The 27,437-nt window shown below is 36.3% G+C and overlaps 1 protein-coding gene across 2 annotated transcripts in view; it reads right to left on the bottom strand.

The window, feature by feature from the left end:
• Positions 1–9,851: 9,851 nt before the first annotated feature.
• LOC147396393 (Glyceraldehyde-3-phosphate dehydrogenase-like family protein) overlaps positions 9,852–27,437 on the bottom strand; it is a 49,428-nt gene continuing 31,842 nt past the window's right edge. For both annotated transcript variants that reach the window (XM_086450448.1, XM_086450446.1), the window contains one exon: positions 9,852–10,414. In XM_086450448.1, coding sequence (XP_086306574.1) covers positions 10,289–10,414 — 126 coding nt within the window. In that variant the 3' untranslated portion in view covers positions 9,852–10,288. The remainder of the gene's footprint in view (positions 10,415–27,437) is intronic.

Here is a 27,437-nt window from a genome sequence, read left to right as displayed (position 1 = left end):
GATTTCTCCCTTTTGGCGCTCTTCAAATAGTCACCAATGAATTGGGACAGCATACCCGTTGCATCCAAGCTTTACGTGCTAAAAAGTGACGAATTGATCCTTTATCATGTTAAGCAATAATTATAGCTACCTTCCCATCCAAACTGTAGGTAATTAGTATTTATTTTTTTTTTTTTTTTTTTTTTTTGTTTTGATTTTTTTATTTATTTTTAGTAATTTAGGATTTTAAGGATATTTTAGGAATTTTCTTCAATATCTTGATCCAAAGAAACCTTACTCTCTTAATCTCTTCTTCTCCACCTTCAAATTTTTCCAACACCATAGCCATCAAAGAGGCATTTTTCAAATCTCCTTCCTTAGTCATTTATGTGCAAATCAGAGGTAAGCAGTGCATTCAGCACCAAATTGTGACCAACTTGTATTCACTGTGTCGTCATCCCCATCATAGTCACTACGTCACAATCCCCTTTCAATGCGTCACAATCCTCTGATCAGCAATTTGACTCATATTTTTACAAATCGAACGTTTTATCATCCTGATTGTAATGGTATCCATGGATTCTTCCAAATGAACGACTTTTGAGGAGTCTATTTTCTACCATTACTTCCAAAATGTCAATGGAACGTGATTTCACAAGACCATCACTGAAAAATGGTATAACAATCTACCCTACACCGGATCTGTAACCTACTACAAGGAATTAGTAAGGAAATTTTATACATCCATTGTTTCGGGCAATATCGCTACTCCTTCATTCACTGTCGAGTTCCATGGCATCACATTTGTCATTGGTTTTGAGGATATCACTGCAATCTTAGACCTTGCGAAAATCAAGAATGGGACTTGCCATACCTATCATCCATTTGAGTTTTTCATTACTTGATTGGGTCTCGATTCTCAACAAATTAGCAAGCGGAGTAGAGGATTACTATCCAAGAACTTTTGAGCCAATCAATACCTTTGATGGAGATGGATGGCATCGAATATCCTCGGGACGTAGAACAACACTTTACTTTTGCAAAGCACATGTACATCATGCATGAGATCCAAACTAGGGATCCTACCTTTCTCATATCCTGTCTCATTTTAGAGACCCTGATCAAGGTCTATGTTAAGCCCAAGAAGGGGCACTCACTGATTTTTCCACACTTGGTCTATCAAATTCTTGAGAAACAGATGAGTATGCTAATGACAGTTCTAGCACCCCATAGAGAGTTGATCCAACTTTTAGAATTCAAGGGTGCAGTGTCCTTCGTAAAGTGTGCCCTAGGTTTGTGGTAGTCGATACATGAGCACTTTGAAGAACATAGGAACCTTCATGGATATGAGCGCCCAAGACTAGAGTTCGATGAGGCCAGAGCCAACGAGACTAGGTCTTCTAGTCTAGATTTTCAGGACACCTTCTTGGAAGATGTCAAATCCCATTCTCTCCAGAAAGAATTTACAAAACCTTTCAAGGGGATGGATAAGCTTTATAAAGGGTAGAAGGCCTTAGAGCGACAACTCGATGCAGTTGAACATTATGAAAGGGTGCAAGAGTTTGAGATAGCTACTATTAGAGGTAGAGCTCGTAGGGATTGGGCATTTCCTTAGGTGTTTTTATTAAGTGTTGTATTATGATTACTATTAGGATTTGTTTTGTTAGTAGTTGTTTTTGTATGTTTTGGTTTATTTGAATCATGTACTACCCTGTGTATTTTTAAAGAATTTATTCAAAAATCCTTTTCTTTTTTGTAGTTATTTCGTCTTATGCTAGTTTACACAGTGTAGGTTGAAATACTAGTATGTGTTTCTTCGGCATAGCCTAGGAATTATTTACCTAGGTTATGAGAATAGTATATTTTGTGGTGTTCCTGGCATAATACATTATGATCACGATTAATACGGCACATACAACCGACGTTACAACAATGGTAAGTGGTGTGTGTTGATATCAACAAGACAGTGGGATCATTTTCAAGTGTTATCCAACCCACTTCATTTTCTTTTGTCAATTTCAATTTTGCATTTGCATGTGCATACTAAAATATTGAGGACAATATTATGTTTAAGTTTGGAGATGTATAGTCGGATTTCCACCTTTTTTTCTTTTTTTTTTTAAATCATAAAAATTTGAAAATTTTGAAAAATATTTTGGTGGCAACTTTTCTATATTTTGTTCAAGATCTTAGCTTGTATCTTTAAGCACTTAGATAAAAAATACTAAATCAGTCTTTGACTAGAAACTTTGATCTAGAGTCCCCATTTGTATTTTTCTTAGGCAAAAATTAAAGCAAAGTTACCTTTTATTTATAGCTACTTCTAATAAGCTTACTAAGAATCTAGGTTGAATTAAGTAAGCTTTTTTACTTTCTTTCTACCTAGAGTATAAGAAAAAATTGGGTTTGATGAAATTTGACTTCCTTGTTCATTTGATTGGTTGATTAGAAGAAAAATAGAACTGGTTGAATATATCGTGAACAACAACCATTGAATTAGATTGGGTACCTTGAAAAGGACTATCTGCTTTTCTTAGAAAAAGAGTGAAAAATAAATTCAAAAAAAAAATAAGATCCCTTGAAGCGAGAAAGAAATAAGGAATCAAAGATTCTAACTTTATAAGTTAAAATTTTAGTAGGGTGAAATTCATCAAGTGTAAAAACATGAGTACGCTGGAATATCACAAATAAAGTCCTTTCGAGGTATTAAAGTGAACATCCACACTTCTCACTACCCCAAACAAGATGTTAAGTTTAGAATTGAACCCTAAGTTGATCAAATTATTCATGATTAGTTAAAAGTTTGAAACTTACTTTAAAAAATCGAATTTCTAAAGTTTTTAAGTTAGATTCAGTATATAAACTTAAAGGTCAATTTAAGTCTAAGTTTTGTCATAGATAAATAAGAGTTGGGATTCTATACCAAGTATTACTTTTAAATGACTGACAAATCTTAAAAGAACTTGTGCTTTTAAATATAAGTTTCGATTTTGATCATTGTTATTTCAAAAGTTGTTTCAAATTTTGTGGGTATATTCTCTGCAAATCCTCACGAGTTAAACTCGTTTATTAGGGATAATCTAGTAGTGTAAGGGCTTACAGTATTCGCTAAATGCAGTCGAGATACCTGAGAAAGTGATAATTTATTTTCTAAGAGATTAGAAAAAGATAAGATTGGGAGTGTGACCAGTGTCTCAAAACACTAATTATCCACACTTTTTCTAAGCATTTATCTCGATTTTTGTCCTATTTTATTATATTAGATAAATAATCATGTTAAGCCTCAAACTATCTCATTACATGTCATACCATGCTAAATAGGCTTAATTTCATGAAATTAATGCATTTATCAAAAGACTGATGACGTGTGTTCATCGTACAAGTCAAATATCAAATCATCAAAATGGACCACCAAATTAATCAATCAAGTGTGCATTACAATCTAGAGGACCAATCAAACAACCTTACAACATTAGATATCCAAAAATCTCAACATCAATGTGGCGTAATCAAGAACCAATGTCGCACAATGAATCTCAAATGGAGTGCCTTAAAATTCCTTGAGTGTGCTCAACACATGATTTTATGTGCAAAACTGATGGTGGTTACTTTTGGGTCCTTCTAGAGCACCAAATATCTATAAATAGATTTTTTTCCCAATTAGGAAGGGCCCTTGTCTTTTCTCTCTTCTCCCCCTAATGCCTTTTGGCATTTTCTTTTGTAATTTTCTATTATTTAGATAGTTTACATTCTACAATTTTCAATAATTTCTCCAAGAAAAGATAGTGTATCTTAGTTACTCAATGAATACAAGTGCTGATTTCATGACTTCTCCTTATCTCCTTGCGATGACCATAGGTTAGATTCCCTCCATTAATGAGAGGGAAAAGTCTAGGAGTAAGCGTTTAATTATGTATTTTAGTTCTTATCCTTCCATATTTCTTTATGATTATTGAGTTATCTTCAAGATTTTATCCAACTCTAATGGATCAAAGCTTTAGATGAATTCCTACATCTTTTATGTTTAACCTTGATGTTTTATACTTAGATTACATCACGATAAAACACGTTTAATCTAAATAATTGGTAGTAAAGTCTTCAGACATTAGTGAGTGAAGGAGCTCTAATTATTATATTATTCAAGCTTCATGCTATATTTTTCTAACCCAAGGAGCTTACACCAAGTCCTTGGAGTTGAGTTAAAAGAATGATAGAACTAAGATGTGGGTTTAATTGCTAGCCCTAGGTTACTCTAATAACTAATGGTATTCTTCTCTTACTTCTTAGTTTAATTTTCATTTATATTACTTTACTTTCCATCAATATTTATTTTCATAGCTATTATACAAAAACAAAGTTTAAAATAGTGACTTCGATTACTTTATTTTGCCTTAGCTTGGTAACAACCCCTTTCTCTTGGGTTCAATCCTTTATTTGCCCCACGAGTCAAGGAAAGTTATAAACATATATTAGTTTCTCTACCACTAGTCAAGTAACGGGTTTGTTACCCAGTTAATTAAGATCACAATATATTTGTTGAATGAACGAGTAAACATGTTAAAATCATAACTTATATAAATATATGTGTGTGTGTGTGTGTGTGTGTGTGTGTGTGTGTGTGTGTGTGAACATTGCAGCACACTATGGTGTGGTTTGTCGATTAATCCAAGTAATTATATAATACTTACAGAACATACCATAACTTGTTATATAATTCATCAGTACATTTTATCCTGTCCATCTAATACCTTTATGTTATAAAATGTAATTTTCCTCAAAATTTTATGAAATTCACGTCATTTCTTTTTTTCCTAGCTTCCATGTTTACAACTTGTACTTAGAAATCAAATTCTCCAGTTCAAATGTCTAGGTTTCTAGATTCTGGTATTCTCAAAAATATTAACCATGTTTCACATCTCATCAATAGAAAATAAATACATCCAACACACTGGCGTTATATGCAGACAAGTTATGGTATTGAATACAATCAAGGATAAGTGCGATAGCTTTCACGATTGACATTCATACCTCAATCAAGGATCCCATGTTTACAATTGAGGGACTTCAACTTTAATTCCTTATTCTACGGTCGGCCTGACTGCAAGTGATTCGACTTTTGTCCAACTCAGGTTGGTCGTTGATCGGGATATCCTACAATCACGAGGACCCTTCTTCACCTGGGTGACTAGTATAAGCTTTCCTCGATCATAGGGACCAGCCATCTCCATCATGCCTATCAGGCTAACATGTAAAATCTAAAGTATCACTATCTTATACACCCATTTTTCTTTCTTATTATAACTCAAAAATAAATAAAACACATCTCGGGTACTCCTGATCCAAACAAAAATGCATGGGCCCTCCTTGGCCAAAAATAAATAACACTAGGTACTCTTTATCCAAATATAAATGAACATCGGGCACTTTATCACCCAAAGTCAATGATTATGGGTACTAACTGGTCCCAACTACCCATCTGTTAATATTTTTAGCATAGGAATTTTGCCTCATAAGTTCTAACGTATACGACCGATTTTATCCTTACCATATAAATTAATACCATCTTCCAAATTTAAGATACCTTAAACATAGTTCCTAACTATTTCTAATATTTTTCTCTTAACCTCCTAATTTGTAACTTATGCTAAATCGTCAAGTTTGAGTTCGAGTTTTGTTCACCGATATAATGTATTCATTATTTGAACTAACATTCTATATGACACAATCAAATCAAGTTAAGACTCTCTTCTATATTATCACAGAGAACATAATAGTGTTTCCAAAAATATATTTGAATTTACGTTAAAATATGATTCGTATTTTAACGTAAAAGCCTATCATTCATAATTGTAGTACAACACAACAAAAAAACTTGTTTTTAAAACTTCATCGTGTAAGAAGAATGATTTAGAAAGTGAATTCACGTTATCCGGGAATCATGGGGGTCCACAAAACTTTCAACAAAAAATGTCATTTTCTGCCCCCACATGTCACCTGCGGTGGGCTGATTTCTGTGATGGCACCATAGGTTATGCCTGCAATAGTGGGGGTGTCACTATGACTCTCACCTTGTAGATTCAGATTTGCATAGAATTTTGTTGTTTTCGTAGTTTAATTCATTCTTATGTTAATTGTATTCTACAAATCATTTGTCAATGATTTTGACTAATATAATCAAATATTCAAAGAAAATTTATTCGAAAGGATATCATACATATTTTTGAGATATTGAATATAAACCACAATCATACAGTGCGTATTATCGAAAGTATTCAAAAAAGGAAGAATTCTACCGTCATTGTATATAAATCGAAACTTTTATAAAATGATCATTAACGTAAATGCTTAAGTATAGAAAATAGCTACAATATAACTGTGAACTTCTCGACTAAACCGAGAGGGAAAGAATTCTACCAGAGACAACTAGCCTTGTCCATTGATTCCTCTCTAACTTATCGAGTTTCCTTGAAATTACATCAACTCCTCATGCTCCTATGTTCTAGCTCTGCGTAGGACTAGAAGGTTAGAACTAGGGGCAGGATTTTGACTGAAATCATCAAACTTTAGAGGTTGTCATCCAACTACTTTTTTTTTGTTTAGTCATCTAAGAGTATGGTTGCTGGAATTTCTTGAGGAAGAAAAGGGACAACTTGTCTTCATACTAAAGACGTATATATAGGTAGGATGAAATTGATAACCATAGTTATCTTTAACCATGATTTGATTAACTCTGGTTAATCAATCATGATTACTTCATTCCATGTGGCATGGAATCAGCTGGTGGCTAACATGTCATGCTTAATGACACATGGGGGGTAGGTGTCTTGGGCACTAAACTCATCTTAACTCAAGTCAATTATGATTGACTTGAGTAAACCATCTAGGTTAAGTTTCTTACCCTAGTTCTAGGCTTGGTTAGGTAGTTAACTCAGCTGATGGGGTGGGTCCACCCTAATCTAATTAGGATTCAATTTTAATGACTTTGACTTTGATCAACATTGGTTGACCCGGTTGACCATTTCTGGATATTCAACTTCGGAACCCTTGACTAGACTTGGTTCTTGTCAAATTTTGACGTGCCAATATTCTATTTTGAGCAACTTCCCGACATATATCTAATGGTATTATTCATTTTCCGAAACTCCTACTCCTTTCATCATTCATTTTTATGTCATAATCTCTCGCTTGTCTCGGTTCCTTCATTAACTCTCCGCATGTACTTTTCTCAATAAATTCTTCGCCAATCCATAGTTTCTATTACTCAATTTACTTACATACGTCCAAATCTTTTTTCTTCACATGTCTTGTCAAAAAATCTTCTCGAGATACGCAGTATTTCGGATGGGTCACTGCATTCTCCCCTCCTAAAAAAAAAATTCCAATTCTGCCTTTCAATTTCCTTCTAAATTTTGTACAGTATCACCAAATAGACGATACTTAGGGCACGAATTTGATTTCTTTACCCACTTTTGTCTCATTCTCTCCATTTCCTCACCCTTACTTACTTACTAAGGGTCCTTGGGCTAACATTGTAACATCCAAAAAAACCATGATCAGATGCTTCGGGAGTTAGGTGGAAGTTCAGTGCCGTCTATTTTCAAAGCCTAGGATCAAGTCCAATTATTAATTTTTAATCTTCACTTCGTCAATGAAATTTAGAGGGCTGTGACGTTGGATTGCTAATGTGGTATAATCCATTTGAAAAAAAAAACAACCTCTAGTAAGAAAGTCTTTGGCTTTTGAAAACCACCCAACGTGGAGCGTGTTTGAAGAATCACCAACATGATTATTATAGGGGTGCAGGATTGCAATTTGAATTATTTTAGGAAAATGCTCAACTGACATTGAAATTCACATCAATTCACACATTTGTTGATGTGGATGCATGCAAAGCCAAAAATGGTTTTTATCGAGATACGAGTGAAAAGCATCTAGAGTTATGTGTGTACCTCCACATCAACAATGTGGGAATCGATGTAAATTTCAATGTCTGTCCAGCACGACTCTTTTTTTATACTAAAATGATCTCTATTGTATTAAATCTAAATGCAAAGGGCATTTGTAGGATAAAATTTTGGTGTCGAACTACTACTCAATCTTCTCTCGCTAAAAAATATTTTTTAATTAACTTTTAAATTTATTATCATTTTTATTATAAAAAAAAAATTGTATACATTTGTAGAGACATGGAGTTATGGTTTTAATTAATTTACTGATTTAAAAAAAATATATTGAATCCCAATCAAGATAAAAAAACATCACCTTTGTGTTATCTAAAAATATGATCGGATATATATATATATATTTCACCATTGAATTTTAATTTTAAATTCAAGAGTTTCATGGAGTTCAATAGCTATCGAATTTTAAAACCTTTGATGGATCTCAATCTTATGTGCTTATCTATGCTTCACTGATGTTAATCATATTGATTAAAAAAAAATATGGAGATGTTTGATTTTCCAAATTTAATGTCTACTCGGCACCCTCTCAATAAATTTAAGAGGTTATCCTTTTTTTTTTTTTTTTTTTTAAATATTTATTTTGAAAAACTAACCAACGTGAGTATCAAGGCATGGATTGCAATTTGATTCGATTTTGAAAACTACCTAAGTGATTACATGAGAAACTTGAATGTATTTTAAAAACCAACCAACATAATTTATAAAGGTGTGGGGATTGCAATTTGATTTGATTTTTTATTGTATTAAATTTAGATGCAAAGGCTACAAAATTTTGTGCCGGACTATATTATAAAACCAAGTCATCGGCACTGACAGATATTTTATCAAACCATGCCGAGTAGAATATAAAATTTTTTTTTTTTATTTTTCCTGTTTGTAGACACACCAAAATTCAAATTCTACTCTTCCAATGCCTAAGTGTTGTTAATAAATGACCTGTGCCATAGATTTAGGTTTGAGGAAAAAAAAAAAAATTTCAAGGGTCGTTGTTGTCAACTCAACTGAGTTTAGCATATATATATATATATCTTAAACGATTTCTTGGAAACTAAATTAATAAATGTAGTTACTAATTTTTTATAATAATATGATAAATGTATTTGAATATTATTAGAGAGTTTTACTACATGAAAAAGAGGTACATTTGATGATGGTCCGTGGGAATCTAATTTTACCATACCTCTGTTTTTTCATGTAGTGCATTTAATTTCATCCGAATTCCCAATATTATATTTCCTTCATTTTATGTTTTTTTCATGAGGTACCCCAAACAGATTTTCCGAATAAATACTACTTTGAATTGAATTGGCAAATATTTATATTAAATTTTCAGGAATATTCAATATGTACGTAGAGGCATTCCCTAATTATTTATATAACGCAACGCACGCACGCTCTGGAGGCCCTTTACTCCCTAAGATATTTTTTTCACTTGACGTTCCCACTCCACCCTCACCCTCCTCTACTCACTAAAAGTGTACAAAATTTTGCAATACATTTTCAAAATAGTGAAAATACTTATAAAGTGACTACTATAACCCAAAAAACTGAAGAAAAAAAAAATTAGATTTTTTTCATTTCTTTTATATTTCTTTTCTTTTGAAAATCAATCAAAGATGGTTCTCTTCATCTACACATTTTTTTTTAAATTGGTGAGCTTGACAATAAATAAATAAAAAATACAATACTGAAGGACCATTAAGAAAGAAAACTATCAAACTGCCACCCAAAATTCAACGACTTTTTAGAAAGAAAATCCCTCCGTTATAAGTAATTTTTGCAATTATTAATGACAATCACACGTAGTAGACCACCTTGGGGTTACTGCTTGGGATCTCAAAGGCCCTTTATGTCCCTGACCGATGTGAAACTAAATAAAAGCAAGATTTTAAATTATCTTCTTTAAGATTGATAAAAATAAATCGAAAATATTTTTTAATGATGTTATTTTATCCAAATAACTGGGAACATGAAATATGTTCCCTTCTCTATATGGAGTAGGCAGCTGTCTCTAGTCCCTAACACAGATTAATTTCTTCTAATCTTAAAGCATTTGGCAAGAACACCTAAAAGATCAATTAAACATCCAATCAAATCAATTGGATAACAATTAATTGATGTAGGACCAATAATCCAAGTTGTCTGGCAGATTCATCCATGTCGGGGGGTTTGATGTTGTACTCGAATCGAACACTGCCATGTCACAGTACTTAACTTACTATATTTATAAGGTCACTTGAAGTCACCTTGCCATTGCTTCCAAGTTTCTTCGGTTCGCTCTGACTACGTCTGCCTGTCTATCAAAATTCCTGATGAAAGAGATTATTATACTTATTTTTTATGTGTCAAGGTAAGCGATCTTGAAGATCAAGGATGTCGGCAAGGACTCCAGCTGCTGTAGTATCATTGCCTGCTCCAGCGCCTTGAATCACCAATGGCAACTCATTATAACATCTACTATATATCTCCAACTGCAAGTGCCACCAAACATTTGTTAGTTAGTAACGTTACGTATGGGCTGTGGTGGAGGCATTTTTAAACAAAAAATAGTAAATACACATCTCTGAATGTTCCCAAACAGAGTCTGAATGTGTGAATAATATTTCACCACCACTAGAATTGTGGTCAAATGTGGTTAAGGACTACATGATTGTTTTCAAACAAAACAATAAGTTCCCCTTGCCATAACTTGGTCCATTCTAAGGATTTTTCCAATATCCACCAACCAAATAAAGAATTCTATCTTTGAGAGAACTTCTGGTCCCCCAAATTGTGGCGACATGATGGAATATATATATATATATAGATATACATTGAATTTGTAGATAGAACTTACAGACAACACTTTATCCTACTTCCTACCCAAACTTTGATCATCCCCCACCAAAAAGTCAATGTGGATCTGTGAGATGCAATCAGTTAGAATAGCCACATCTTGAACCTCCAAATCATTCAAGTCTCCCCTGAAATCAAGGTTCCCTGACATGATCACCAAATTGAACCATGAGGTTTTTAATTGCAACCTCTTTCTTTTGGAACAAAATAAGAACAGATTTGGAAAGCACTATCTGAAGGTGTAAAGCTCCACACTAAAGGCCTTCATAAAATCTTACCGTGGTACCCTTCCCCACTAAACAAATAATCTGTTTGCAAAATTCAAGTAAACTCCTATAGATTCCTTTCCAACAAACACACCAGTGGGAGGATGTCACTAACCCCACTAAAAGTCTACATAAAATCTTACCGTGGTACCCTTCCCCACTTAACAAATAATCTGTTTGCAAAATTCAAGTAAACTCTTATAGATTCCTTTCCAACAACCATATCAGTGGGAGCATGTCACTAACCCACTCTCCCACCCAAAGAGATCTACAACATATTTGGCCTAAACGACTTGCATAAACTCTCCTCTATCACGAAACCTCCAGAACCACTTTCCAAGAAGAGCCTCATTCATTGCTCACTTTTATAACACCCCAACAGTCTATCTTTCTTTGGAAGACAAATTTGACTCCACTTCATGCAGAATTTTCTCTTTCCCTTCCTGCCATTCCATAAAAAATCTCAGATCATCTTTTGGGCAAGGTGAATAAGGACAAGAAAGAGAAAATGCTCGAAAAATACTTTTTATAAGAGTCACTTCCCCCCTTTTAACAGATATTTGGATTTCCACTACCCTATTTGCTCAATAACTTGGTCCCAAATTTTCTTGTTTCTAAATCCAGCACCTAAAGAGGAAATAGAGTCCTCTTTACACCCTAGAGATGCAGCCAGCAGAGAGAGATTTGTAGAGGAACCTACATCAAAGAATTTTCTTTTTTTTTTTTTTTGATAAGTGTAAAATTTCATTAAAAAAGAGAATAAAGATAAAAGGAGGATGAGGTAGCCCCCATACAAGAAAAGAAAGAAGCCAAAAACATAACCGACAGAGAACTGAAAAAACAGAACAACAACAACAAAACAAAACAAAAAACAACAACAACAACAATCATCCCGAAGAGAATCCCATCTGACCGGGGCGGATAAGGTAGGTGATTTTAGACCCATTAGCTTGGTGAGATCGGTGTACAAAATTATCTCAAAAGTTCTAGCTTCAGAGTTGAAAAATGTCCTCCCTAATTATCAATGATGAGCCAGGGGCCTTCCTTAGGGGGAGGCAAATCCTTGATGGTGTTTTGACGGCCAATGAATGCCTTGATTCTAGGATTAAGAACAAGAAAAGAGGGGATAATAAGGAAAATAGACTTACAAAAAGCATATGACCATGTGAGCTGGGATTTCTTAGAATATATGATGGGGCGGATGGGTTTTGGAACTATGTGGATCAGTTAGATCATGAAATGTGTTACTTCGGTGTCGTATTCGATTCTGGTCAATGGGAGTCCGACCGACTTTTTTAGGGGTTTGAGAGGGTTGAGGCAAGGGGACCCTCTATCTCCTTTCTTGTTTCTTATTATAGTCGAAACCCTGGGAAGATCGTTTAGAAGAGCGGTTGATTTAGGTAAGCTCTCGGGGTTTAGGGTTAACAATGGACCTCTGATCTCTCATCTACAATTTGCGGACAACACACTAGTTTTTCTAGATCATTGGAAAGACCAAGTGAGTGTGCTTCGTGTTCTGTTGTGTTGCTTTGAGGGTATGTCAAGTTTACATATTAACTTGCATAAAAGTAAGCTTTTCGGAGTAGATGAAGTGGATGATATACACTTGATGGCCGCAACTTTGGGTTGTGGGCACGATACTTTACCCACGTCCTATTTGCGCTTACCATTGGGAGTTCCCTACAATAGCATCAAAATATGGGATGGTGTGATTGAGAGAGTGAAGAAAAGGTTGAGTACCTGGAAGGCCAATTACCTTTCGAAAGAAGAGAGAGTTACCTAGATCAAAAGCACATTAACGAGTATCCCAATTTACTTTCTCTTGCTGTTCACGCTTCTGAGGTCCGTCAAAGTTAGATTGGAAAGGCTTATGAGGAACTTTTTGTGGAACGATAAAAGTGATAGGAGGAAGTATCACTTAGTCAGATGGTAAGTGATTTATGCCCAAGAAGAACAGGGGATTGGGGATTAGAGGACTTAGATTAGCGAATAGAGCATTGTTAGGACAATAGATCTGGAGGTTTGGGGAGGAGGGGTAGTCTTTGGAGGAGGGGTATTAAGGCTATTGGAAATATTAGGATAGATTATTAGTTCTTGTTTGATTTATATGTATTTATTTCTATTATTCTTTTTGTGTAAGGGCATTTATGTCCATTCCCCTATTATGGGTTATAAATACTTTCCAAGCTCTCATTATGAGACTTGAGATTTCTATTTTAAAATTCTTCTTGGTATCAGAGCTTAAAATTCCTTCTTTGAATCTTGTCTTCTTCATCGCATGTTGCGATAGAGACTTTAATAATCCTTCACATGCTGCAATAGAGTTTTGCGCTGTGATTAATATATATATATATATATTTATTTTATTTTTATACCCTACGTTAGGGTTTTCCTTGGAAATTAGCCCCAAAGGTATCTTGTGATCAGTCAACAAGCCAACTATAGATCAAATTCTGACTTGCGATCTAACTTTTGGATTGTATCATACCTTGCGACAATGGTAATAGAGATGAATCTCATCTGCGATCAAACCACCAAGCTCTAGAGTGTTCTAGGACAACCATAGCAGGATTCTACAGACCTGTATCCCACCTACATCAACTTTTAGACCCTTGTTATACCTTACGACAGCAACAGTAGGTCTGAATCTGATCTACGATCAGACCTACAAGCCCTATAGTGCTCCGTGATTGCAGCAACAAGGTTCTACAGACCACAGGTCTGTCTCCCATCTGCGATTAACTCTAGATGCTCTACAGTATTTTGCGATTCACTATACTTGTTTTATAGTGATTGCGATCAGATCTATATACCTTATAGTGACCTACGATCAGACCTATAGAACCTATAGTGATCAGATCTATTTACCCTGTGTTGCGATTCCTTCTATTTGCCCTAGAGTGCCTTGTGACAACAACATACAGCAGCAACAGTGATCAGATCCATTTACCTTGTGTTGCGACTTCTTTTACTTGCACTAGAGTGCCTTGCGACAGCAACCCACAGCAGCAACCTGTTGTTGTGTTCACTTTGATCATCTCTACAGAGCCTGTTTTGCTCTACAACAACAGCAGAGCCTTGTAACAGCAACTACTTTGGGTTCTTTGGTTGGTTCAACCTCATGACAGTAGTAGAAACTTTTTCTGGTGTTGCCGACAGCAATCAGTGTTAATACGGGAGATCTCCCTTCAATTCAAATACAAGACTAAGTGTACAATGACTTCAACTCACGAAACTAAGGACTCTACTACCACTCTTGGGGCTAATTTCTCTGTCCAGCGTATCACTAATGCCCCACTCGATGGTCGTAACTTTCAGAGCTGGTCCCGGTCTGTACAATTTATTTGGGAAGTCGAGGAAAAAACTAGTGGGCTGTTAGGTAGTATTCCTAAGCCACCCCCCACTGATCCCAAATTTGAACAATGGGAAATTGATAATTGCACTATTCTTGGGTGGCTATTCAATTCTATGGAGCAACGGATCTACACTATGTTTATGTATCATGAGACTGTCTCTTCTTTGTGGTCAGCTCTCACTCAGACATATGCACATGCTCGGAATGATTCTAGGATTTATGAACTTTACCGAGATATTGCTCAAGCTACTCAAGGAAATCAGTGTTGCAGATTATTTTGGGTTCCTTCAGTCTCGTTGGGAGGAGCTCTCGCACTATGAGTCTATGGTTGAGTTATCTGTAGAGGCAGCTGGGTATGTGGTCAAGAGGATTGCTCGACATCAGACATCAGTTCCTCATGGGTTTACGTCCTGAGTTTGAGGCATTGCGGACCCAAATCCTTAATACCACTCCTCTACCTTCATTATTTGAGACATTTGCGACTATTGATAGCGATGACGTCGTCGCCGTGTCATTCCTTCTCAAACCCCGTCTTCTGTCACTATCTCTGCTTCAGATACAGATCAGATGGCTCTTGCAACTAAGTCAGTTTTTTCTAATTCCCGTACTCAAGGATCCGGGAATCGAGGTCGTGGGAGCCGTGGGCGTGGTAAAAGAAGTGGTCTTACATGTAGTCATTGTGGGAAGATTGACCATGAAAAGGCTCGCTGCTTTCAGCTCTATCCCCACCTGTTGAGATCTTCTAGGGGACAGCCCCGTGCTGCTGCTGTTGAATCTACCTATGTTGATCATGCTTCTCTTGGTACTCTTGATCTACAACATCTTCAGACACAAATTACAGCTATTGTACGGGATCAGCTCCAGGCTCAGACTCCCTCATCCTCGACAGTCGCATCCGTTACCACTCCCCCAGGTACCTCTTCTGCTTTTCATGCCACTCAGTCTGGCTCTGCTCCTCTGACCTGGGTCATTGATTCTGGTGCCTCTGATCACATGACCGGTGAGTCCAATCATTTTATTTCTTCTATTTTTCCTACTACTCATAAGGAGGTTCGCCTTGCTGATGGGTCTCTTACCCCTGTTCACAGTAAGGGTACTATATCTCTGTCCTCTGGTTTTCCTCTTGATTCTGTTCTCCATGTTCCACATTTATCTCTTAACCTTATGTCCGTGAGTAGTCTTACAAAATCGCTTAATTGTTCTGTAACCTTTTTTCCTACTCACTGTATCTTTCAAGACCTAACTTCGAGGAGGATTTTTGGCAAGGGATATAAGAGGGATGGGTTGTACCTGTTTGAAGCTCCACCTACTGCTGCTTCCGCTTCCGTGCTCCCACTCACTGGAAATCATACTTTTTCTTTTCAGACTTTAGACTTATGGCATGCTCGCTTAGGACATGCTAATTTTCAGCACTTATGTTCATTATTTCCTATGTTAAAACAATCTTGTAGTGGACACAAATTTCAGTACTCTGTGTGTGAACTTTCTAAACACACGTACCTCTTATATTCCTCGCATGCATAGAGTTAATGTTATTTTTGATTTGGTTCATTCTGATGTGTGGGGGCCTTCCCCTGTTACTGCTTTTAATGGTCATAGATATTATGTTACATTTATTGATGACTATTCTCGTTGTACTTGGGTTTATTTAATGCGTTCTCGCTCTGATGTATTACCTATTTTTGTTAATTTCCTTCAAATGATTCAAACTCAATACAACATTACCGTCAAATCTCTTAGAACAGATAATGGTGGGGAATATATTTCTGATGGGATTCGCTCCCATCTTCATGAGCGTGGTATGCTTCATCAGTTCACCTACCCATACACTCCTAAGCAAAACGGGGTGGCAGAACGTAAAAATCGTCACCTCATGAACATTGTCCGTTGCCTTTTGCGAGGGATGCATGTTCCCAAGTCCTATTAGAATATGGCAGTTCTTACTGCTGCTTTCCTCCTGAATCGTGTTCCGAGCCGCACTTTAGGGGGACAGGTGCCTCTTCATATTCTTTGCCCTGATCGAATTCTCTTTCCTATTACACCTAGAATTTTTGGGTGTACTTGTTTTGTTCAGGATAGAACTCCTCATCGCACCAAACTAGATGACAAAGCTACCCGTTGTATTTTCTTGGGTTACTATTCCATGTCAAAGGGGTATCGGTGCTATGATCCCTTCTCTCATCGTATTATTCATTCCCTGGATGTCACCTTTTTTGAAAATGTTCCATATTTTCGTACTTCATCTTCTTTGCAGGACTCTTCTCCTTTGCAGGACTTTTCTCCAATAGTGCTACCATCTCCAATTTTTTCTCCACCTTCATCTTCGCCGCCGCAGCTGCAAGTTTACTCCCGTCGCCCCCCCCCCCCCCTCTCAACCTTTGCCAACCTCCTCCTTGGACTCAGGTATATCCCCTTCTACTTTTCCACCTATTCCCTATATTTCTGACTCTCACTTACCTATTGCACTTCGCAAAGGTAAGCGAGGGTGTGTTACTAATCACCCTATCGCCCAGTTTGTTTCTTATCAGGGTCTTTCTCCTTCCTATCGAGCCTACCTTGCCACCACAGATTCTATTCGGATTCCTCGGTCTGTATCTGAGGCTCTACGTGATCCTATGTGGACTAGAGCCATGACTGCTGAAATGGATGCCTTGCAAAAGAATCACACATGGGATCTTGTTTCTCTTCCTTCTGGGGAGCGGACTGTTGGTTGTAAATGGGTTTTCACAGTCAAGTATCTTGCAGATGGTACGGTTGATCACTATAAGGCTCAACTCGTCACTAAGGGGTTTACGCAGACTCCAAGAAAAGACTTTGGAGCCACTTTTGCCCCTGTAGCCAAACTATCTATTGTCCGTTTACTTATCTCTTTAGCGGCCTATCATTCTTGGTCTCTTCACCAGCTTGATGTGAAGAATGCCTTTCTCAATGGTGATCTGACGGAGGTCATTTATATGGACCCCCCTCCTGGATTTCGTCTTCAGGGGGAGTATTCTGGGAAAGTATGTCGCCTTCTTAAATCTCTGTATAGTCTAAAGCAATCTCCACGAGCCTGGTTCCAGAGTTTCTCTGAAGTCATTTTATCTATGGGATTTTCCAGATGCCACTCTGACCATACTTGCTTTATTCGATGAGGAGTAGATGGCCGCAATACCATTGTCTTGGTTTATGTGGATGATATTATAGTAACTGGAGATGATGTACAATGGATTGACAGGGTTAAGAGGCAGTTGAGTAGTGCTTTTGAGGTTAAGGACTTAGGTCCTCTCAAGTACTTTTTGGGGTTAGAGATAGCCCGCTCACGTCATGGTATTTCGTTATCTCAACGAAAATACACATTGGATCTTCTTCAGGACACTGGTATGCTTGGTTGTCGTCCTGCCTCGTCCCCAATGGATCAGAATCACCGCCTTCATGCTGAATCTGGGGAACTTTTATCTGATCCTTCATCTTACCAGAGACTCGTAGGCCGTTTGATTTATCTGACTAACACTAGACCGGATTTGACATTTGCAGTTAATGTAATTAGTCAGTTTATGCATGCTCCGCGCACTTCTCATCTTGATGCTGTGTATCGTATTCTTCGCTACTTGAAGTCTCGTCCTGGCCTAGGCTTATTTTATTCATCTACTACTCAGCCACATCTGTCATGTTTCACTGATGCTGATTATGCGGGTTCTCTTACAGATAGAAGATCTACATCTGGTTTCTGTACTTTCTATGGTGGTAATCTTATCTCGTGGAAGAGTAAGAAACAGAGTGTGGTTTCTCGTTCCTCTGCTGAAGCTAAGTATCATGCTATGGCCCTTGGCACATGTGAGCTTCTTTGACTTAGATCCTTGCTAACAGAATTGGGATTTCCTACTGTTGGTTCCTCCTCTTTGTTCTGTGACAACAAGTCTGCTATAATGCTTGCATCTAACTCAGTCCTTCACGAAAGGACTAAGCATATCGAGGTTGATGTTCACTTTCTCAGGGAGAAAGTTAGATCTGGTGCACTTAAGATAATCTTTGTCTCTTCTTCAGATCAACTACCAGATATGCTTACAAAGTCTGTTGGACCTTCTGTCACAAATTCTCATCTCGCCAAGCTGGGCCTAGTTGATATATTTGTCGCAGCTTGAGGGGGAGTATTGGAAATATTAGGATAGATTATTAGTTCTTGTTTGGTTTATATGTATTTATTTCTATTATTCTTTCTGTGTAAGGGCATTTATGTCCATTCCCCTATTATGGGTTATAAATACTTTCCAAGCTCTCATTATGAGACTTGAGATTTCTATTTTAAAATTCTTCTAAGGCTACGTATGGGGAGAGGAGGCTAGGTTGGTATAGCGGCGAGGCTAAAGAATCTTATGAGTGTAGTGCTTGGAAGGGGATTCTTAAAGTGAGCGAGGATTTTAACAAAGGAATAAGATTCAAAGCGGGGATGAGAGACAGAATTAGATTTTGGGAGGATAGTTGGTATGGCACATCGCCTCTGGCAACTCAATTTCCGACATTGTACGCCTGTTCTATTAAGAAGAACCACTCTATCCAGCAGTGTTTGATTCGCATCGGTTCCAGTCCTAACTGGGATTTGGGATTCAGGAGAAATTTTAATGATGTGAGCTAAATGAGGTGACATCTTTCTTTGACCTCCTGCATTCAGTTCATCTCAATGTAAGGGAACAGGATAGGTGGGAATGGACGTAGGCTAAGGACTCGAGATTCTCTGTAAGGTCCTTCCATGAGTGGCTCATCTCTCTTGCTGAGCGATCCTTTTCGGGTATCATTTGGTTCAAATCGATTCCCTCAAAAATTTCCTTTTTTGTTTGGTTGGTCTCCCTTGGCAACTCCCTTGGTAGGATTCTTACGATGGATAACTTAATTGTTCGAGGTTGGATCACCCCCAATTGTTGTCCCCTTTGCTTGAGGGATAGGAAAACTGTTGATCATATCTTAATTCACTACCCTTTTGCTCATAATATTTGGTCAATTTTTCTGTATTAGTTGGGTCCTTCCGTGTAAGTTCTCCTCTTTGTTAATAGAATGGATCAGTAATGATTTTCAACCCATAAAAAGACTCTTGTGGGCTATGCTTCCATCGACGATTGCTTGGGGGGTGTGGAATGAAAGAAATAACAGGGTGTTCAATAGTAAGGTTAGGAGCTCTCATGCAGGCTACTTGGAGATCTTGGGTTCCTAATACCTTTGGTCAAAACAACACATAAAGTTTGTGGGGTTTTCTTTCGATGATTTTGTTGTTAGATGGAATTAATTCTCCTGTTTTGTTGCTTTTTGCGAGGCTTCCTCGGCCTCCATGTACTTTGTTCCCCCCTTCTTTTTCAATATATTATACTTTTCAAAAAAAAAAAAAAAAGAATCCCATCTGAACACAAAATCTTGGAAGGAGACCCCCACAAAATCCTTGTTGAACTTCGACCAGAGATGAAGCAAACCCAAAATCTCTACAAATGTGACTTGAGTCATACTTTCCTTGCCCTTGAACACCCTGTTGTTTCTCTCTTTTCAATGATGCTAGGTAATGACTGAGGGAAGAACAGCTCAAATGTGTCTATTTCTATGAGAGAAGATATTGAATATCCACCCTTCCAAAAGTGAGAAAAATTAGAAGGTAAAACCCAATCCACCTGAAAACAAGAGAGAAAGGACATCCAAAAGCTTCGGGAAAAAGAACAATAAATTAAGATAAGATTAACAGATTCCCTATCTCTCAAGCAAAGGGAGAAAATGTTTAGAGTAATCCAACCATGAGAAATCAAATTATCTAGGGTGAGAAGTCTCCCTAAGGAAGCTAGCCACACAAAGAAAGAGACCTTACAAGGCACAAGGGCGAACTAAATTATAGATGTGGAGGAGACTTCTAACGAATAAATAAGGATTAGTAAAATTAACTAACTGATAATCTCTTGTCCTCAGCCTTGAGCCATTCCCTCCTATCCTGGTCATTATCCCAGAATTGGACAGAGTTCAAGAGATCTTAGAAAGGATAATACCCCATTATCTCCCAGTCATTGAATCAGACAATGTTGTACCAAACAGTTCTTTTTCATTGAACAAGCGTACAATGAAAACCTAACCTTATTCATTGAGTTGACAGAGCCCAATTACCACACCATGTATCCTCACAAAACCTAACCTTGCCCCCTATTCCTACTTTGAAAATTTTCTCCCTTTTTTTTTTTAATAAGTCAAAGGTCTTTATTAATAGCACGATCGAGATGACCATGAAAAGAGTACAATGGAAAGAAAGCCATCAAAGAAAGACAAAAACAAAATGACACAACAAAACCATCTTAAACAACAATGTTACACACCCAATCTCACTTGGCTAAAAAATCCTCAAAGAAGACGCCCTTAGACTCATCAAAACTTTTACTCCACAAGAAAATAAACCCCAAGATAGCTAGAATGATGCCTTGGACCAATGATTCCTCTTCAAAGTTCTAAGATTTCTCTTCTTTCAAATTTCCCAAAAAATAGCAAACGGGGTAATGCTCAACAATTTCCTCTTAAATGCCAAAAACACTCAACCCTAATGAAAGCCATTCCTTCACTAAATCTGAAAAGGATCTCGGAACACACCACACCACCCCAAAAAGCCTATGAAAGTAATGCCAAACATCAATTACCACCTTACAATGTAAGAGTAAATGATCGACTGACTCACCACTCTCCTTGCAATCCCACAGTAATTCACTAAGATCACCCATCTCTTCATAACATTATCCAACGTTAGGATCTTGCCTAAGGACGCAACCCATATAAAGAAGGCGACTTTAAAAGGAACTTTGAGGCCTCAAACTTCCACCACAGGGAAGGAACGAGCATGCATCCCTTTCAACTCACAATAAAAAGCCTTAACCGAAAACACCCCATTCTTACCCAAGTCCCAAATATGTGAATCTACCTCTACAAGGCTAAAGACAACTGCAATGAGTCTACCCACTCAATCTACTTCCCAATCATTAAAAGTGCGTCTAAAACCAAACTCCAAACTAACACCCGAGTTCAAATGAGTGAAGACAGAAGCTATATTTTCACCTTTTTCAACGATGAGGCAAATAGGTCCGGGAATTGGTCCTTCAAGGGACTATCCTCACACCACATATCTTCCCAAAATCTCACCAAGAGCCCATTCCCAATTTTAAAACTCATCTTATCTTGGAACAAGGGAAGGATTTTCAAAATCCCTTACCACAAACCACAACCAAATGGCATCCAAGGAGCACCACTAACCCAACCAAAAATACCTTCGCCAAACTTAGATGCTATAATCGATCTCCAAAGACTACTCTGCTCGGTGTTGAATCTCCAAAGCTACTTACCAAGGAATGCTTGGTTCATCCTCTTAAGATTACAGATCCCAAGTCCACTAATCTTCCTCGGAAGGCACACAATTTTCCAATTAACAAGATGGAACTTCTTACTCCCGTCTCTATCATGCCACAAAAAATCTCTAAACAACTTGCTCAATTTCTTCTCCATGGAAGAAGGCATAGTAAACAATGAAAGAAAGTACTCCGACAAGCTAGACAATGTACTTTTTAACAAGGGATTTGAAATGTTTATGCTTATATTCAAAAACACTCTCAACAATAAACAACCAATTACGGAAATCATCGATGTGAAGGTCATTGAATTATGGTATGTTCGTCTTAAGCCAATATTCTATCAGATTGACTCGCATGGATGATGGAGTGCAGGGATCCAATTTATCAAGATAATCAGTGTAAGGGGCTGGCTGGATTTGGAAAAGATGCTGAAGGTTATATGGAGGGTTGGCGTATGAGAAACATGTTGTGAAAGTTGATATTTTTTGACTGGTTTTGGTGAACATGAAGGGTCATATGGAAGTTAATGATGGTTTCGTGGCTGGTTTTAGTGTTTTAAAGAGGTATAATGTTGGAGAAGCTCGTGAACAACTTGGTTTGAAGGTATTGGAACAAAGGGGTTTTGTTGGGGAGGGAGGTGTTGGGGTGGGGAATTTCGATTTTGGCTCTAGAGAGTTTGGGAAGGATTTTTGGTAGCGAAAACTTGTGGATGGGAAGAGATACCTTCATCACCAAATTGAGGAAGAGATTGTAAAACATCTTCAACTTGGGAAACCCCGTGTAATGGTCGTTCTCAATCGACCTTGACTATGGATTGAATTTCATTCCGTTGTAATTTGAGTCTCTCATCAAGGACTTGTTTCCACTTCTGAAGTTTCTCCATCTTTATGTTGTATTTGGCTTGAATTTGCTTTGAATCCACCTCCAATCTCTCATCAATTGATTGATGAACATTATCAAACCGAGTAGTGATTTCCTCAAGTGCACTACGTACTTCTATGCACTTAATATGTTCTTATGTGTCTCCCTTCAAAAGTTTGTGGCTCCTTGTACCCATCGGCATGATGAAGAACAAAAGAGTATGGCTCTGATACCAACTAATATAGAGTAGAACACACAAACCTGGAGTTTATATTAATATATGGTTCTAGGGTGAAATCCCAAGAACTAAGAGTAAAGAAGAATCTCTATGTTGAGCAAAACAAACTAGAAACTTCAATCTAGATTTGAGATTGGTGGAAATTAATCGCAAACACTAAAATTAAGAACCAATATCAGGCTCTTATGCTAAAAAAAAAAAATGGAAGAAAAAAGTCTCTTCTTTTATTAATCAATCTTCAAAAAAACTTACTTCACTGAATTTGTTTATTGGAACTCTTTATATATATATAACTCCGTAACAACTTAAAAACCTTCTAAAATACTAAAAAATAACTTCCTATCTATCTATAATATATTACTAACCTTCTAACCCTATTAAAACTCAATTTAGACATCTAAAAGGACTTCTAATTATAACTTAAAGAATAAAAACGATTTTAGAGAATATAAAACAAATTAGAAACTAACTAGGAAAAGAAACTTTCTAAACTTGAAATAGAAACTAACTTGGACTACTTAAGCAACTTAACAAATAGAAACTCAATAAAAGAAAAGAGTCCTAAGAGAAGTTGGACTAAATCTTGTGGACTTGGCAAAGACTGAATAAAGTTGACTCGATTTTGACTAATTTGACTCAGTCAATATTGCTGATTTCTTTTTTCTACGCATCTTAACTCAATAATAGGTTTTGAGATAAATGTCGGCAAACCTATCTACATTAGGTTAATTGAAGCATCATTGATGAGGACATCAAATTTGAAGAGTAGATTTTAATTTTTATTTAGTTTTCTATTTTAGGTTTTTTTAGCTTATTTTGATGTTTTATTAGCCAATGATGTTAGTATAGATATTAGAGTGCAATTTGGTAATTTTATATTAATTTTTAAATGAGTTTTCATAGGTTGAAAGAAAAGAAAATTACAGGATTGGAACATAGATGGTATTTCTACTTTTGCTTTATTTTAGTTGTTTTAGTTTTAATTACAACCATTGGAACTCCTTATCTTAGTTGAATGGTTGAGATTAGATTTAGGGTTTAGAAAACATTATAAATACTTGCTATAATTTTCTTCAATGATGAATAAAATTGAGATTGAAGTTTTGATATTCTCATTAATGGTGTGGTGTGAGGTCATTTTGGAGTGAGTCCAATATAACATTATTTTCTTCTACTTTTTTTCTTTTTTTTATTCTTTTTTTTCTTGATTTTCTTTTAGTTCATTATTCTTGATTTTCTTGATTCTTGATTCTTGAAATCCCTTTCTCGATTCTTAAATCATTTATCCTTTCTCTTAACCTTTATCCCTTTTCATCTATCCTACTAAAAATATCGTAGTTAAGAAAAAAAAATATTTTACTTCTGGATTTTACCTATCCTAACCCAAATCATAATCCTTACCCAAAATCATAAACAAATTTCCTAAAACCCTCTACCCAATCCCAGATCCTTAATCCTTGCCCAAAATCCTAAATCAAATTTTCTAAACCCCTCTATTTTCTTATCTCTCCCCTTATCGTCCTGTATCAAATTTGGTATCAGAGCTTAGGTTCAGGTAATACAAATTACCAGATCACGTGGATAGGAGATGGACTCAACAAAGATGTTATCAAAGGAGTTGAAATATATGTCGTCAGAATTACGTCGAACGCGCTACTCTCAAGCATATTTTCAGATTGTTCGTGATCGTATTATAAAGGAAAACGAAGAGCACAGGCAATTACGTATACATGGTATGAAGAATTCAGGCAACAAAACTTATGCTTCAAGTGCAATCATTTTGGAGACTTTAAATCAAAGTGCTCAAACAGGGATAATGAAGCAAATGTGACAAAAGTCCATCCTTCTAAACTCAAGGCGAGTAATGAAGAAATCTATGACCCGATCTATGCGATAGTGAGATTGAGGTGTGAGGGAGGCATCATTATTGGATCTTGAAGATCATGGAGTAGATATTACATCAAAAGAGCATAAAGAAGATTTTTTTGGAAACATCTAAAGTTTTTGTTCATGATGCAATCGTTCCATCACTACCTGAAACCAACCTAATCATATCAGACAAGTATAATGGAGCCCCCCTTCAAAATCGGACGTGAGGGTTTCCTCTCATCCGGCTCAAGTAGTTACACCAAATAAAGATAAAGAAAAGGGGTTCTCACTTTGTAATTTTGTTTTAGAAAACCCCAAAAAGATCTACTCCTTACTCAAGTTCCTAATAAGGACCAACCAACTTTGCCCAGATAGAAAATCGCAATTTGAAGTTAATAATTTAACACAAGTTCAAAACACGAGGACGAATCTTCGCCAAAAGGGATGAACCACAAATTGTCATGAACATTCTCAAGCACTTTAAAACTCGAGGACGAGTTTTCTCCAACCAGAGGAGCATAATGCAGAATGCAACTGATAATGAAAATTACTACAATTTTATTTTGCCAATGGCAAAATCTTCCCAGTCGAGGAGAATTGATGGGGACATCAAATATTGAAGAGTAGATTTTAATTTACTATTTTAGGACTTTAATTTTATGTTTTTTGGGCTAATTTTGATGTTTTATTAACCTGTGATGTTAACATAGATGCTAGGGGGCAATTTGATAACTTTATATTAATTTTTTAATAAATTTGCATAGGCTGAAAATTCAAGGAAAATAAAGTCACGAGATTGGGGCATAGATAGTATTTCTGCTTTTGTTTTATTTAAGTTGTTATAAATTTTATTTAAAACGATTGGATCTCCTTATTTTAGTTGGATGATTGAGATTAGATTTAGGGTTTAGAAAATATTATAAATACTTACTTCTTGCTATAATTTTCTTCAATGATTAATAAAATTGTGATTGAAACTTTGATATTCCCATTAATGGTGTGGTGTGAGGCCATTTTGGATTTAATCCAATATAACATTATTTTCTTCCAATCTTTTATTTTCTTTTTTTTTATTCTTTTATTTTTCTTGATTTTCTTTTAGTTCCTTATTCTTGATTCTTGATTCTTGAATCATTTATCCTTTATCTTAACCCTTTAATCATTTTCATCTATCCTACTAAAATTGTCGTAATTGAGGAAAAAAAAGTATTTTGTTTTTGGGTTTACCTATCCTAACCCAAATCATAAACCCAATCTCAAATCCTTAATCGTTGCCCAAAATCTTAAATCAAATTTCCTAAACAGGACCCCTCTACCCAATCTCAAATCCTTAATCCTTGCCTAAAATCCTAAATCAAATTTCCTAAACCCCTCTATTTTCTTATCTCTCATCATCGTCCTGCATCAATCATTTAATAATCTTTTGTTAAGCATTGTGGTTTATTTGCCTACAAGGCTTTAGATACATGTGCTGGATAGCATGCCTCCCCCATTAAGCTTCATAGTGTGCAAATGACTATCTATAGCTTAACCTCATTCAAGCTGAGGCGGTTGATTGGAGCATCATTTAATAATCTTTTGTGAAGCATTGTGGTTTATTTACCTACAAGGCTTTAGATACATGTGCAGGATAGCCTTACTATATCCTTCTTGAACTCAAACCATAAATAAACCACGTACTTTCTAAACGCAAATGCCTTCTAGACTTCAATTTACTCTTTAACTTGAAGTAAAAAAGACTTCCTTTAGCTAACTCGAATAAGAACTTAGCAAAACAAAATTACTTACTGGATAATTAGAGATACATCTTAGAAAAAAGACAAAGGAAAAAATATTTAACTGAAAAAAAACCATAGACACACCTTGTTCATTTCATTGCCAATACACATCATATCCAGATCCCATAATATTATTTCATTGAATGACAAGTTAAGCTTTCTACCATGCACCAAAATTAAGGTGTTCAAACAATTTTCCACTCAAAATTACAATATCACACTTTGTCACCTACTCATATCTTGGACAATGGACGCAATACACGGCATCAACCTCTTGAAGTACGCACAAATAAGATAACACTGATGAGCTGCCTATTATTCCTAAGGAAATAGAGTGGTTTGAGTCCAATAGAAATACAATATTTCTACAATTCGGGCCAATGTTTTCAAACACTGAGGCGCAAGGCCAACGAGGCCCTTGAGACTTAAAGTGCAAGCCTCATGCATGACATTTTTAAGCACATATTACATTTATTCCTATTTGAAATTGATTAATAGTTTTCACAAAAAAATTTGAAATTTTTTTTTTTTTTTTGCATCTTTCATTTCACATTCAATTAAAAAGGCATGTTTGTGAGGTTTACACTTCATGCTTTAGACAATTTAAGAGCCCTACCACATGCCTCCACATTTAAAAGCATTGCTGGAATGAATTCATCCAATGAGGGCCAATTACAGTTACATTTGTGCCTACTAGACTCAAATCAAATTTTACCTCCAACGCTAATGCCTAAAGAAATTAGCAATCATGCTCTTTTGCGGCTATTGAATTCAACAATACTCAATTCTCATCAATGTTTTAAAAGTCATACGCCTAAAGGCGAGGCGTATACTTCATGCCTCAAGGCTTAAGCCTCAACAAAATTAAGTGAGGCTTACGCCTCAGAGGTGCAAGGCGTACGCCTCATGCTTCAAGATTAACTAAGGCTTACGCCTCATTTTCGGCAGATCCCAA

This window comes from Akebia trifoliata, chromosome 8, assembly GCF_017979445.1.
Source record: "Akebia trifoliata isolate Shusen 1 chromosome 8, ASM1797944v1, whole genome shotgun sequence".
In the NCBI taxonomy this organism is placed as follows: domain Eukaryota; kingdom Viridiplantae; phylum Streptophyta; class Magnoliopsida; order Ranunculales; family Lardizabalaceae; genus Akebia; species Akebia trifoliata.
This window is presented reverse-complemented; position numbering and strand designations above follow the sequence as displayed.